Here is a 16,423-nt window from a genome sequence, read left to right on the forward strand (position 1 = left end):
ACTTACTCTCGTAGTGAATCAATTATACTTATAAATTACTCTCGTGGATATGAAATTAATTACAAGTTTATTTCTTCTGTGAAATTACATAAAATAAATTACTAAATCCAAAAAGGTGCTCCTTTACGTTCATGAGTAAATTTCCTAAATTTAACACCAGTTCAAATTTAGCACATCTTTGAACTGGTGTTAAATTTTAATTTTCATTACAAACTTAATACCTTAAGATTATCACAATTAATAGTCGATTAATCATAATTAGATAAGTAAAAAGTGATAAATAATTTGTTCAAAATAATATTATCAAATAATCAAGTAAATATCACTAACAAAACATGAAAAATTCATCCATAATTCTAAGCATAAACTTTAACAAAATATGAAAATAAATACCAAACTTGTATTTTAGGTAAACGTGAAATCAAATACAAAAGAGAAAGTACTAGGAGACAGGTTACCGTTGTCATATGAGCTCCAACTTTTCATCTTTACTATTCAATTCTTCATCCAAATCTAGTTACAAGTACAAGATGGATAAACTAAACTAACTATACTATACTAATGAACTAAGAAAAATTAATTAAACTACATTTTGGTAGTGTTTCTAATCCTCCAAACTTATTTCAAACAAACTCTCCATAGGCCTCTATTTATAGAGAATTCAAATTTAAAGTGAGTTGTTTCTAGTGGGCAAAGCTGTCCCTTAAAATCACAAAAAGTTGCTTCTTGAAGTTTTTATGCTTGCTTGCTCATATCCACCGTGGAATTCTTGCAAAAAAATTGGTCAAAAAATTTACGTGAACAGAACACAAGTTACAGAATAAGTTACAGCCGCAATTAAAGAAAACCTGACCTTTGGAAACATGGGTTGAGATCGCGTATTTACCCCCATGTTTTGCCTCTTTTGGAGGTTTTCTCATTTATGGTTGGTCTTCAATTTTGCTTTGTTTTTGCACTAATTTTCATTGATATTTTCTCAATAATGGAGGCTAAACTAACTCTTGTACAAAACATGAAAATTGTAACCTTTGAGTTAGCTTTTCAATGCCTCAAAAATCATCCAATTGGAGTTCTGTAGATTGAAAAATGACCAAAATATTCTTGATTGGTCAATCCCCTATTTCTGCTTTTGACAAGAAAAATGATTGATTGCATTTTGACTTTTTGACTTGGAAAACTCATTAAATGGATTTCGATGTCTTCACAAGAAATGTAGAGATATGTGTTAGCTTCAAACTCAATCTGATGGTTGTAATTGAAGACATAGTCAAAATACCAACAGGTATCAAAGCTGTCAAACTCCCTTTCTTTTACACTAGATTGTATTTCCTCTTTGCACTTCATATTCTTTTTAAATCAATTCAAATCATCAACAATCATCTAAATATCTTATCAATTCACTTCATTTGATGATTGAATCATTAAATCCTACAAAATATGAAATTTTCACCACTTTATTCCATAAAAATGCAATTTTCGACACTTAAACCATAAAATGTCAATCTTCACTAGAAACCTAGTTCATTAGCTATAAAAATAAATAAAACACACCAAAATTGAATAATAAAAATCACTTGAAGCTCACAAAATGCGTACTTATCAAAGAGCTTAGAAGTCTGCAAACAAATCAAGTTCACTCACGAGCGCTTATGACTTTGCTCGATTAATATTGAGTTCAAGTTGAGCTCGGGCCGATTTTTTCAACTTGTTAGTTCGCGAGTTGGCTCGAATATATATATATATATATATATATATATATTATGTAATATTATATGTATATGTCTAATATGTTTATTATTTATCAAGGAAAAAAAATTATTTTATTCATTTTTAAAAAACAAATTAATTAATTTTTTTATTTTTTAAAGTTCGAATAGGCTCGAGTTTAAGTTCAACTAGTCTCGAATTTGAGATTAAGTTCAAGTTCGAGTTTTATATTGAAAACTCGTCAACCTCAATTTTGAGTTAAATTTTGATAAAATCAAGTTGAGATTTGGTTTAATTAGACTAAAATTCGACTCAATTCGTCTCATTTGCAGCGCTAAGGTGGTGGCAGTTCGTTGTCCTTGTGGGCAGTAACGCAATTGGCAATCTAATGTTGAAAATTATGTGAAGTCGCCACACAGTATCAAGAGATTTTTTTTACAAAAAATGTGGCAGTTCCCGCGTTGTGTTAGTAATATTTCCTTGAGATTCACAACTAGGTGGACAAAATACATTAAGGAGGTTATTGATACAATCAAACCGATACAATCAACTTGCAAGAAGCGGGAATGGTTGGGTTGGATGATAAGAAGAGAGGAATTATAAGTAGAATGTTTCGGTTCAAGAATTGCCACTTAAAAAAATCAACTTGCAAGATATAAATTTCTGTATTTGTTGATAGAATCAAATGATAGAATTAACGTGCCATGTTGTCTTCTTTAATATGTGTGTATATTCAAGATTCACAACTAACTGAGAAAATTTTAGTGGTGGGGTCACTGATAATCAACCAGCCTTATACTTTCAAAGTTTTTTTTTTTTTTTTGGGTTGGTCAGACCAAAGCATTTGATAATGTATAGAACACTGCATCCGCAAAAAATTAGTCTAACCCACTCTAATTGTAATTTTAGGCACTTCACATTCATTACATCCTAACCAATTTGGCAAAACTTTCCTAGAGCCAAAACGTCTAATGGTTTAGATTCTACAATTACTTCAGTTGTATTTTGTGGATAAATCTAATGGATATTTTAATTTACACACTCACACTTACCATTCCCTTGCATTTTCTAATAAGATACTAATTCTTAAATAATAAAACTATCATAATTGACTCAAATAGAATTACTAAAACTCTAACTTGATTAAAACGCTACTAAATAATAATATGGAAATTTCTAATTTTGAGTCTTGATTTAATATGCCAACATTGCCTTCTTTAAATCAAACTCAACATGAGTTTGTATTGGTTCTTCATTTTCAAACACTTTTTTCGTTGCAATAATCCACGCATCTGGATATATTGTTTTTCTCATACAATTTGATGTCAATTCATTGACAATTCACCACTTTGTAATTTTCATAATTACAATTCAACTGATAGGATTCTTCTTTGATCTCTGTCTTTACACCCACAATTAATCTGACAATTCTTCCGAACCAATCTTATGGTCCAATCTTTACCAATTGAATACTTCATGACCAATCTTGTGGTCTAAATCAATCAATTAATTTCTTCACATCAATCTCTTATGATCATAAGTCTCACAACACAAAACACCCGTGACTATCCTCGTAGTCGGTCAATTCTTCAATATTCATAGGCATCCCAAGATTAATTTCTTGAACTTAGGATACCAGATGTAGAACCAAAAAGTTAACTAAAAATATATTGGAGATATATTTGACAAAATCAAAATGAGGGGGAGGCAATTTACACACATATAAGTGGAAGTTTTCTAATAAGATACTAATTTCTAAACAATAAAACTACTATGACTTGACTTTAATAGAATTACTAAAACTCTAACTTGACTAAAACACTATTAAATAATAATATGAAAAATTCTAATTTTGAGTTTTGATTTTATATGTTGACAGGTAAGTAGGTTACTAATACAATAAACTTGCAAGATGTGGGGAGGGTTGGGTTTGGGTAAGAGGGAGGGATAACAAGTAGAAAATCCCATTCAAGACCTCTCGTTTCAAAAAAAAAAAAAAAAAAAAAGCAACTTGCAAGATATAAATCTCTGTATTTGCTGATAGAATCAACTGATGGAGTTAACGTGCCATGTCGTTTTCTTTACTCTCTCCGTCCCATTGAAAATGTCATACTTTCCTTTTTGGCTGTTCCAAAATATTTGTCATGTTTGATATTTCTAATTACTTTATACCCTGAAATTTCCTTTATACCCTTCATTAATGATGCATAAAGATAAATGTGAAGGAATTGCTTTCTATTTTTTACTTTGACTAGCATATGATTAAGGGCAAAAGTGAAATAAAAAGAAAAATATTATAGTGGAGTGTACTATACATAAAAAATACACATCCCTAAATATGACTAAATATATGGGACGGAAGGAGTAATATGTATGTACATTCAAGATCCACAACTAACGGGCAAAATATAAGTGGTGTGGTCACTGATAATCAGCATGCATTATGCGTTTAGACCAAAGCTTTTGATAATATGTATAGAACACTGCAGGCGCAAAAATTTGGTCTAATCCCCCACTCTAATTGTAATTTTAGGCACTCCACATTCATTGCATGCTAACCAATTTGGCAAAACTTTCCTAGAGCCAAAACGTCTAATGGTTTAGATTCTACAATTACTTGAGTTGTTTTTTGTGGATAAATCTAATGGATATTTTAATTTACAAACTCACACTTACATTCCCTTGCATTTAGATACTTTCTCAAATTAGTTACAATCTTGTCAAAAAATTTGTACTTCAAGTTATTTTAACAAGTATTCCCGGGGCACTCTCAAGGGCACCTGGTAGCACCCATCAAGAAAAGGATCCTTCAAATATGTTTTATAATCAATGAAAAAAATTTAACAACAAAATACAAGACCATTAGATTCTTATTATTCGAGTCAAGAGTCATAAAAGAAAAAGTTTGGAATGTAATCCTGTAAGTCTGTTACTAAAATTAAATCCAATTTTACCCCAAAATTCTATCTATCAGAATAATTAAATGTAAAAAAAGAGAGAAACAAGGTAAGCCTTTTGATTTGAAGAAGTTGAGTACTTGAGCATATACTTAGTGGAAGAACATGTAATCAACAACTAAGGGGATATATGGGAAAAAAATAACATTAAGTAAAAGTAAAAATAATTTTTTGTGAATTTTATCAAAATTGAAAATATATTAAAAATATATCATAATTGTTTGACTTCATGTAATTTGTATTTTACGTTGCTAATTATATTGCTAGTAAATCAACAAGAAGAAAAATTAAAATACTTATTTACATTGATCCTAGTCAAATCAACATTCAACCTACTATAATTTAAGTAATGATAGAATCTTTGTATACGTTATAGATGATGGAGACTGCGCAGCAAAGCCCCAAATTTATCACCAAAAAATATGGGATAATTTCAGAAACCACCCTTGAGGTTTTTAATAATTTCACCTAGTTCCCTTAAGATTTGAAAAATTACATATACCTCCCCCAAGTTTACCATTTCTGTAACAAAAACTATTTAATGGTCAAATTTTTGATTGGATAACCCAAAATTCCCTCATGAAATTTGCAAAGTTCACTTTAATTTCTTATAGAATTATTCAAAAACTATGGAACATGCACAAATTTTCAAACTCATTTTCAATCCCCATCTCTACTATTTTAACTCTTTTCATATTACCACATTTCAAATTAGAACTATTATCACCATGATCATTACCACCATCAATCCTTAAATTCTAAAACCTTAGTCGAGATTCAAAAAATTTGTATGGTTAAACTTTATAAATTTTAATAAATGCATCAATATAACATCCTTTCCGTCAACTATTGGAGTATCAATACCAGCTCTATTCTTTTTAAACCCAATTTACATATTCTTCTATTCATCTTCAGATCCTCCAAACAAAGCTAAAATTAATTTTTATTATATTATTATTGTGTTTAAGACAAGGTCGAATATTCCACCAGTGAATTTTATTTTTGTTTCCATTAAATTTCTAATTTTGTGATGCACTCATATGAACAAGATTAGGAGTGAATTGTTTAATTGCATGAAAAAATATTAATATGTTAAGACTATTATGGTCATTTTGTAAGACCAAGGAAGGCATGTGTAATATTAAAAACCTTAAGGGTACCAGGCGAAATTGTCAGAAATCTCGAGGGAGGTTTCTGAAATTATCCCAAAAAACAACAAAATGATTGAATTAAGGGATAATGTCAGAAACCTCCCTTGAGATTTGAAAAATTATACATACCTTCCTTGTCATTTAAAATGACAATATTACCCTTAAATATTTTAATAAAATTCCATTGTTTGGTATGCTTATACTTAGAATGACTTTAAAATTATTTTTTCATTCTTTTTCCTTCTTATTCCTTTTTATTTTAATTTTTTACTAATAAAATTGTAAAATTACTACTATTATCTCTAGTTTCTATTGTGATCAAATGTTGAACTAATGATTTTTTGATGAGTTAACTTTATATGTAATCCGATGTTTTTTTGCTAATCTTTGTTTTCTATCTTTTGGTATTAAAATTAGCAATAAATCAAAAAGAAATTGTCCAAAGTCACTACTAAATTATGATTATCCCATAACTCAAAAAATTCATAAACTCTGAATCAATTATTTCAACATTTTATTTTCTATCTTATAAATCTAAATTTATAATAAAATACCATAAAAAATATCCTATCATAGTGATAAAATTATTATTATAATTGTTTATCAAATAGTAGGTATGGACACAAAAAATTCGATACATTTTCCTTATAATTACATTAGATAATCTTATAATTCTATAGGGAAGTAATTTAAAACTCATTACACAAGGGCATTTTTGGATATTCATTTAAAAATTTGACTTGAAAATTTGATCAAGTCAAAATTATTTTAAGGTTTTGTTACTAAAACTATCAAATTAAAGGAGGTATGTGTAATTTTTTAAATCTCAGGGGAGCTCAGTGAAATTGTCAGAAACCTCAAAGGAGGTTTCTGAAATTATCCCTTGAATTGAACCAATCCAAGGCATACAGCATTCAATCAACAATGAATTAACAAATGATAGGGGGAGGGATGAGTTGGGTGGTACGGGGGGAGGGAGTGTAAGTGAGAAGCTCGGGTTCAAGCAAAGCTGTTTAGTACTTTATCAATAAATATAGTACACCTTGAATACAATTTAGAAATAAAAATATCTTTTGAATCTAGAATAAGAAATATAGACATTATGTTAGCCAACCCAAACTTAAATTTTGATGAATTAAATTTCTGTAAGAGAATAGAGTGCCAATGATACACTTAAAAAAAAAAAAACAAATGATAAAGTCGATGTTCAGTCTTTATATATCAATGTCATAGCCTGGAAAGAAGAAATAGTATAGAAGTAAATGTTACCTAAAGATATCACCTATCTTGACAATTGTCGCTGTGCATTAAACAATGAAAGGACAGGGAGTGAAGTTATTGCTGAATTATCTCGGTACACCTACCTTCTTTCCTTCTTTCATTTCACTAACTTAAGCATCGGAGCTTATTCGGAGGGAGATAGCCCCGCCTTTTTCAGGTTTTCTTGACTAGACAAGGAGTGAAGTAATCAAGGAACTATAAGTAGGTGCAAGATTTTGCCTCTGCATAGCCCTTTTGTCCTACCCAAATTTGGATTGTAGAATTTTTCAACATTCTGCACATATAGATTCTGCAATAGAGCTTTGTCAAAGCTTGCAAAATTTATATTTTTGAAGTAGAAATTTGATTATGGAATTTGTGGACAATGATAAACTTCATGTCCTATTTCTTCCATACTTGAGCCCAAGCCACATGATCCCTCTTGTTAATGCTGCCAGGCTATTTGCTGCTCAGGGCGTTAAGGTAACTATTCTCTCCACCAAATACAACACTGTCCTGTTTCAATCCTCCATTGATCATGCCATCGAATTAGGCCACGACATTACAATTCACAACTTGAAATTCCCATCAGCTGAAGTGGGACTACCAGAAGGAATCGAGTATTTCACCGCGGCAACTACAAAAGAAATGCTTCCCAAGGTACACATGGCTGTGTTGCTGCTCCAGAAACCAATGGAAGAACTTGTTCAGCATCTTAATCCTCACTGTATTATCTCGGACAAGCACTTTTTTTGGACATGTGATTTAGCGCAGAAGCTGAGCATACCAAGAATCTTGTTCTATCCAGAAAGCTTCATTTCTCATTGTTTGCGCCATAACCTTCGGCTATATGAGCCTCATAAGTCAGTCAGCTCAGATTCTGAGAGTTTCTTGATCCCTGGTTTACCAAACAGGATTGAAATGAAGAAGTCCCAATTGGAGGATCACATGAAGGAAACAACACCGTACTTTGAAATGATAGTAAAGCCAATCAAAGAATCAGAGCTTAGGAGCTTCGGCTTGCTTTTTGACACTTTTTATGAGTTGGATTCTCAATATGCTGATTACTTTGAAAAGGTAAGAGGGATAAAGTTTTGGACCATTGGACCTCTTTTCTACTTCTCCAACAAGGAGAAAACTGACACTACTGCCGATGGGAAGGAGAGTTGCTTAAACTGGCTTGATACTCAGGGGGCCAACCAAGTCCTCTACGTTTCTTTTGGAAGCGTTGTAAGATTCTCAACCGCCCAACTCAAGGAAATTGCATTAGCTCTTGAGGCTTCGAACCAACCGTTCATTTGGGTTGTCAGGAAGAGAGAAAATGACCAAGATAATCAACAAGAGAGCTGGCTGCCAGATGGTTTTGAAGAAAGAATAACTGAAGGAAACAAAGGTCTGATCATTAGAGGTTGGGCTCCACAGCTAAAGATCTTGAACCATCCAGCAGTTGGAGGGTTTATGACTCACTGTGGTTGGAATTCAACGATGGAAGCTATGACTGCTGGGGTGCCATTGATTACTTGGCCAGTGTTTTCTGAGCAGTTTTACAATGAGAAACTTGTTCAGGTTTTGAAAGTTGGAGTCAGTGTTGGGGCAGATCATTGGAACTTATCTCCAATTAACGAGGGTCCTGTAGTGGAAAGCAAACAGATAGAGGAAGCAATAAGCCTATTGATGAGCAACTCTGAAGAAAGCCAGGAAATCAGAAAGAGGGCAAAGAAGATGGCAGCATTGGCAAAGGGGGCCGTGGAAGAAAGTGGATCATCCTATCAAAATCTGCTTGATTTAATTGGTGCATTAAAAGAATGTGCTTTTGGTGTCAACAGTTAGTTGTCTAAGGAGTACTACTAGTATGATTGCAAAATGAAATGTTTTGAGATTGGAAAATGTCTCTAGGTACTTTTTCTAAGTTTGTTCAGTTTATTGTCTAAGTAAGAATGAAGGGATGCTGCAATGATAATAAAGAGAGTTGAATCCGGACACATTGCTCGGTTGGTTTTATGATTCATGCCAATCTAAAAATGCCTGTGATTCTTCATCTATAATACAAGACAAACTTCATGCACTTTTATTTCTAATTCTAACCTAATTTAAAATAATATAATTCATTTTGGTTGGCGGACGAATTAAAAAGGAAAATAAGGAAAGATGGAGAAAAGAGGTGGTCAAATGGAAACATAGGTAATGACTAAAGACTAAAGAGTAGCAACCAGCAATGGTCTTCCAAGAGGGAAGGAATGGATACGGATATGGCAACTCATGTAGTCCAGAGGAAGGAATGGATATGGCCATCTGGGACTGGAAGAAGGTTGTATGTTGAAGGCGAGAAGTTGATTAGCGATACTCCTGCAATTTTTCTGTGTAGTAGCCAGATTGATACATGTTTTTAGGTACCTTCTCCTTCTGGTGTCTTTTTAGTTAAGTCTGCTTTACATGAAGTGAGAGATAAGTCATCTATTGTTGATGGAAGCATCTGGTGTGGTATAGCTACACAGCCCCTCTGTTCTCATTTGTATTATGGCTTTTATGCAAAGGAAGGCTCGGTACTGTAGACGGGCTTCTCAACTGGGGAACGGAGCATTTTGACCCTTTTATTTCTGCTACGCAAGCAGAAAGATGAATCTCAAAGTTACCTTTTCTTTTTGCAGTCTAATTACTTAACAGCCGTGTGGAGTAGAATTATAAAGCTTTGTTTGATCTTTAGAATTCCTCAGAGATGCCGAGATGAAACTACTGTGGTTGTCAACTTATCTCCATTTCTGGTTGAAGACCTTTGGCAGTAAGGTGAAGGAACTGGCTTGTAACTGTTACACTGTACCAGATCTTGAAGGAAAGGAAGCAGATGCTATTCTCTTCCCAGTCTGCAAATAATGTTGGAGTTGTGCAATTTATTCTTTCATGCTGCCATGTACAGTGGCATCATGGAAGAAGCACATACAGAATGGGGATTCTTCCTCCAAAATATTGTTTAGATAGGCTGCATAGCTTGTTTAGCTTTAGTATTATTGAGTTTAATCTACAAGTTACACATGATTTTTTGCAATGATCAATAAAATAAGTTTATTTGCCTTTAAATAATAAGTAAGAGAGTAGCAAGGGCTTGATCATCATCAGAGTGGTATCCCATAAATTTAAGATTCTTGACCATGCATGTGGGAATAGTTAGGGGTCATGCCATTGAATTTACTTCCCCTGCACTTGCTGGAGAGTTCTACAATGAGAAGCTTGTTGAGTATGCATGCATGTGCCAATGTGAGTTCTACAATCTGAGGTTGAAAGTTTACCGAGCGCAAAATATTATTTAAATTTGACTTGATTAATTGATGAATCAAGTTTGAACAGGCTCTAATTAAATCGAAATCGATTTTATTATTGAGTAGTTTGGTTCGTCTTTTAATCCTACGCTATTCTAACTTCTTTTTTTAAAAAAATCTTAGATGGATAGAACTTTTAGTCCATTACTCAAATTACCACTAAAAAAATGTAAATACTTGATTACTTGAAAAGCCTACTCTCGTACTACCAAAAAAAAAAAAAAGGTTTAAGACCGATACTGAGATTACTTAAAAGGTTTGACTCCTAGCCCACGTAGCTTCCCTCAATCACATTATCTAAGTTTGGCACAAGGTATCTTGGGAGGCAGCTGTGTCTCCCTGCCCCTTTACTTCTCCCAGTGGGGTTGCTACATCCGCTCATATGGCAACTTTTTGTTTTTTTTGCATTGGCAGTTCTCATTTTTGTCTTCTTTACTATGTTTTCTTGAAGATTAACTAGTAATTAGTGGAGAAAATGTTTTTTCCGTTCCACTTTGATAGTTTTATTTTCTTTTTTTATCCATTCCAAATTATAGTTCACTTTTCAATTGAAAAATATTTGTAAACTTTTAACTTCTCTAAAATGCTCTTATTTAATGTATTTTGTTACTCCTTCCATTCCAATTTGATAGTTTTGTTTTTCTTTTTAATCAATCGCAAATTATAGTCCATATTCCAATTAAAGAATATAGTTAATTTTTAATTTCTCTAAAATGCCCTTATTTAATGTACTTTGTTATCAATGAATATAACCTACACTATAAATTAATTGTTTTGATTCATGCATACTTTGAATAGTGCAACTTTTCATCAATATTATTGTTACAATTAATGTAAAGGTGTAATGGTTACCTATAATACTAATATTAATGTAAGGATATTTTAGAAAAATAGTATGCTAGATTTACTCTTCCAATAAAGTTAACTAATTTTCTTAAATTATATGAAAAAAACCATGACTACCAAAGTGGGACAGAAGGAGTATCAATGAATATAACCTACCTTATACAATAATTGCTTTAATTCATGCCTTGAATGGTGCAAGTTTTCATCAATATTGTTTTTGCAATTAATGTAAAGGTACAATGGTTAGTTATACTATTAATATTAACATAAGAGTATTTTAAGAAAATAGTAGGCTAGATTTATCCTTCCAATAAAATTAACTAATTTTTTCTTAAATTATGTGAAAAAAAATCAAAACTATCAAAATGAAACGGAAGGAGCAGTAATGGAATAAAATTAACTTGCATTGTATCTTTGTGTGTATATGTGTATGCAGAAAGTCAGTGCAACTCTGCAACCTTTAATTATAGTTTTGCATCATTGATTGAAGGGACCAGCAAGAATGAATTTGATTTATGGCATGAGGTAAATGTTGGCTAGTTTTGAGTATGTCAGAATTAGTCATGTGAGTAGGACCAATAACGTTCCTGCCTACGTAATGTCATTGATTTTTTTTTTTCCGACACTCGATATTTGTTTATCCTACTCTTACTCTATCCTATTTTAGGGGGATCCAACTGAGCCTATGGGAAGACCGACGGAGACTGAATCACCATCGGATCAGACGGGTACACTACACATCCGTCTGAATTTGGAGAGCCACACCTGTGACAATTAGTGGGCCCCACCAAGCCTTAAAGATTTGATGGTAGCCAACTCCTCTATTGGGAGTTGGTTACGTAATGTGCCAGTGGTGCCAAACCTTCTAAGGTTTGGTGGGGCGAGAGGTTAAGGGTTCGACCCTTGCCTCCCATAAAAATTTGTCATAATATGTGACGGTCATTAGTGGCCATCTTCGATGGAGTTTCTATTCACATTGAGTTCCCTCCCCCCTAGATTAGGCTTGATTAGGTTAGATGAATCCTATTTTTACGACAAAAAAAAGTTGGTTACGTAATGTCGTTGATGCTGTAACCACAGATTCATCATGAATGAAAGGCTCCAATTCGTTTATCAAAAGAAAAAAAAAAGAATGAATTTAATCTAGGGTCCCTTGCTGGGAGCCAGCAGTATTGTGGAAGCTAATTATTCACATTGATAATCAATTGCCAGATATTTTCCACCTCCTATGAAAGTGATAGGGCAGTCAACATCCTTTTAAACATTGAATTCAACTATACCTTTTGCCTGAACATAATAATTGATAGATCTACAACGTTGTATTAGGGGATCAAAATCAAAATCAAAATCATCCTTTTATCGATAAGGTAGGAGATGTCAGGATTTGGCCCAAAAAATTATACAGTTCAGATCATTTCTTGTACCTCGTTTTTAATAACGTATGTGGGACCCATAAAAATTTATTCTAAAGTTACACATTGTGCAAATAAAGTTATACCGTGTGCAAATAAAGTTACGTGGTGTGCAAAATGTACAAAATCGCTAGGAACGGTTGCACCTGCAGGGTTGTGTCTAAATTTGTGGTTATGATTTGTAATGCAGGTGGAATTGTGGGTTATTCATGTTGAAGTACATGGATATGTTATCAACTAGAATTGGGAGCTGAAAATGGAAACAGGTAAAGAAAATAAAATTGTGTCTTGTGCTTTAACAAGCAGTGTCTTTGGTAGCCAACGATCTGCATAGTAACTAGAATGAATCGGTGCAGCACAATTCGGAACTTGAGCGTCGCAAATTAGCACTGTGTTTGGTTCTGGATGATGCCAACGTTGTCCGTAATCAAATTTTGGGTAAAGCGAATATGCATAACAACTTCGAGTTGGATTGTGCACGTTAAACAAGGTCTCTCAAATATGGGTTGGGGAACAGGTGACTGTCGATGAAGGTGAACATTATGGTAGTGTTTTATATTACAAAAGGAAAGACATTAACTGGCATCTTTGGATAACTGGAGACATTAACTGGAGTTTGGATGCATGTTGAGGCATCGATCGATATATATTCACGCGTAAGCCTACTTTCGACCAACGTTGAAGACCTCCAGTGTTCCCGCCTCTACACACATGTAAAGGGCAAGGGCCATGACAATTTGCTACATGCACCGTGCAAATCTTATCCTATTGAAAATCACATTGACAGGTGGGCCACCAGCCAAGCAACACCATTCATGACCTGTGGAAGTACCGTCCGACTGAATAGACAGGTACAAGTGATGCATCTTCTCCAACAAGAATCACTGGCGCCAAACTTGGAGTTATCGGAACACCTTCCAACTGTAACCCATTTTCCTATTACCAAAGTTAGACGGACTAAATCATTGAGTTTGTTAGCCATAGTCAAAATTAACCCAGCAGCAGCTGACTCAAATCACTCAATCCTTGCACCGTCGTCTCCTCCATTTGTTGTATGTCCATGCACCGTAGCCTTTTCTATAAGAATTTCACACAAGAACCGTCTCTCTTGCATGCCCATTGAACCGCACGTTCAATTCCATCTGCTTGGAATTGAACTTTAGCACCTGAAATCTCTAACTCGACCGCAACTTTCTTTCCTTGTGTATTTTGTAACCCGTGAAGCAAACCCTCCTCTTGCACTTTTAATCAGCCTGCAGACCCCGGCATGGCACTGGGACGAATTCCTGAAATGCATGTCCTCAACAATGGCGAAATGGTAGGTTACTTTCAAGATGAGCACTTACCACTTCACCACATAGGAGTGAAGTGGATTGTTGAGGAAGCACTTGTGCGGTTAGATAGGTTTCCTGGACAAGAGTTTTCGCAAACCATGTTGGTCTCTTGCATCTCTGTTCGCAACCCCATTGCCAACGAGGAAGTATTCCGGTCACTGGTGAAGTGGCGCCGTTGTCCACTCCCCATTATGCATAACCTTAAGGCATTTTATATTATGACTTATAATGTCTGGTTTGTGGGGAAGGAGGAATTTGTTGTACACTACCTGGGTCTGAAACCACTGCTTCACACTGACGTATGGATACTCTTCGGAGCCAACTTTGAAGATTGGTCAGTAACCCGCTTTATGGCTGATCAGGGATACCACACCACTATGACCCGCAGCGTAGCCATTGCAGACAACGTTCATACCACCACTATTTGTTGGAATCCATGAAGATTGGTCAGTAACCACTGCTTCACACCGACGTGTGGATACTCTTTGGAGCCAACTTTGAAGATTGGTCAGTAACCCGCTTTATGGTTGATCAGGAATACCACACCACTATGACCCGCAACGTAACCATTGCAGACAACGTTCATACCGCCACTATTTGCTAGAATCCATGAGCTGTGGAGATAACCTTTGAAGAGAGAGATGCAATTGATAGTTTCCTGCTAACTGTGAGGCGTAAAAAATACCGTAGCTTTCTCAGGGTGGCTACCACGGTTGCCACCATTAACCCTCTGTTTGGTCTTATTGTGGAGCGGTTTGAGTGAACGTTCACAACTAAAACGGTGTGCTTTTAATTTTTTTTATGAAATATTTTGATGATGGGTTATTTTTTGTTCCTGGCACTTTGTGTCAATGGTCGTACCATGATTGGTTGTGCTTGTTAGAGCAAAAAAGGTAGGGGTTAGGGGCTAATAATATGTAATACTGAAAAATTTGTGATATGTAGTTGCAGAGCAATGGGGGGAAAATATAAGCCATATCTCAACATAATAGGCATATTTATTGCAAAGCAATGGGGAAAATTGTTTCGTGTCATTACACTTTTCCTACAAAATTATCCATATTTCATGAGTGGATTAAAATGTTACGTTATGCTCTAACCCCTACCCTTTATATCACAAATTTTTCAACATTACATATTATCAGCCTTAACCCCTACCCTTTTGGCTCTAACAAGCACAACCAACCATGGTACGGCCATTGACACAAAGTGTCAGGAACAAAAGACAACCCATCATCAAAATATTTCATAAAAAAATTAAAAGCACACCGTTTTAGTTGTGAACGGTCACTAAAACCGCTCCGCAATAGGCCAAACAGAGGGTTAGTGGTAGCCACCCTGAGAAAGCTGCGGTATTTTTTACGTCTCACAGTTAGCAGGAGACTATTGGTTGCATCTCTGTCTTCAAAGGTTATCTCCACAGCTGATGAATTTCAGCAAATAGTAGTAGTATGAACGTTGTCTGCAATGGCTACGTTGCGGGTCATAGTGGCATGGTATCCCTGATCAGCCATAAATCGGGTTACTGACCAATCTTCAAAGTTGGCTCCGAAGAGTATCTACACGTCGATGTGAAGCAGTGGTTTCAGACCCAGGTAATATGCAACAAATTCCTCTTTCCCCACAAATTAGGCATTGTAAGTCATAATATAAAATGTTTTAAGGTTGTGCATAATAAGGAGTGGACGACGGCGCCACTTCACTAGTGACCGGAACACTTCCTCATTGGCAATGGGATTGCGAACGGGGATGCAAGAGACCAACATGGTTTGCGAAAACTCTTGTCTAGGAAACCTATCTAACCGCACAAGTGCTTCCTCAACAATCCACTTCACTCCTACGTGGTGAAGTGGTAAGTGCTCATCTTGAAAGTAACCTACCATTTCGCCATTGTTGAGGACATGCATTTCAGGAATTCGTTCCAGTGTCATGCCGGGGTCTGCAGGCTGATTAAAAGTGCAAGAGGAGGGTTTGCTTCACGGGTTACAAAATACACAAGGAAAGAAAGTTGCGGTCGAGTTAGAGATTTCAGGTGCTAAAGTTCAATTCCAAGCAGATGGAATTGAACGTGCGGTTCAATGGGCATGCAAGAGAGACGGTTCTTGTGTGAAATTCTTATAGAAAAGGCTACGGTGCATGGACATACAACAAATGGAGGAGGCGACGGTGCAAGGATTGAGTGATTTGAGTCAGCTGCTGCTGGGTTAATTTTGACTATGGCTAACAAACTCAATGATTTAGTCCGTCTAACTTTGGTAATAGGAAAATGGGTCACAGTTGGAAGGTGTTCCGATAACTCCAAGTTTGGCGCCAGTGATTCTTGTTGGAGAAGATGCATCACTTGTACCTGTCTATTCAGTCGGACGGTACTTCCACAGGTCATGAATGGTGTTGCTTGGCTGGTGGCCCACCTGTCAATGTGATTTTCAATAGGATAAGATT

The 16,423-nt window shown here is 35.0% G+C and overlaps 1 protein-coding gene across 1 annotated transcript; it reads left to right on the plus strand.

The window, feature by feature from the left end:
- The first annotated feature begins 7,200 nt into the window (after positions 1-7,200).
- On the plus strand, positions 7,201-9,075 carry LOC113700503 (nuatigenin 3-beta-glucosyltransferase-like). The gene has a single exon (XM_027220991.2). The coding sequence runs from the start codon at positions 7,445-7,447 to the stop codon at positions 8,903-8,905; it is 1,461 nt and encodes a 486-aa protein (XP_027076792.1). The 5' UTR covers positions 7,201-7,444; the 3' UTR covers positions 8,906-9,075.
- The last annotated feature ends 7,348 nt before the right edge of the window (positions 9,076-16,423 follow it).

This window comes from Coffea arabica, chromosome 1e (assembly GCF_036785885.1).
Source record: "Coffea arabica cultivar ET-39 chromosome 1e, Coffea Arabica ET-39 HiFi, whole genome shotgun sequence".
NCBI classification, from domain to species: domain Eukaryota; kingdom Viridiplantae; phylum Streptophyta; class Magnoliopsida; order Gentianales; family Rubiaceae; genus Coffea; species Coffea arabica.

Excerpts from the sequence above, each read along its gene's own strand:
- LOC113700503 (XM_027220991.2), top strand. The coding sequence starts at position 7,445 with ATGGAATTTGTGGACAATGATAAACTTCATGTCCTATTTCTTCCATAC.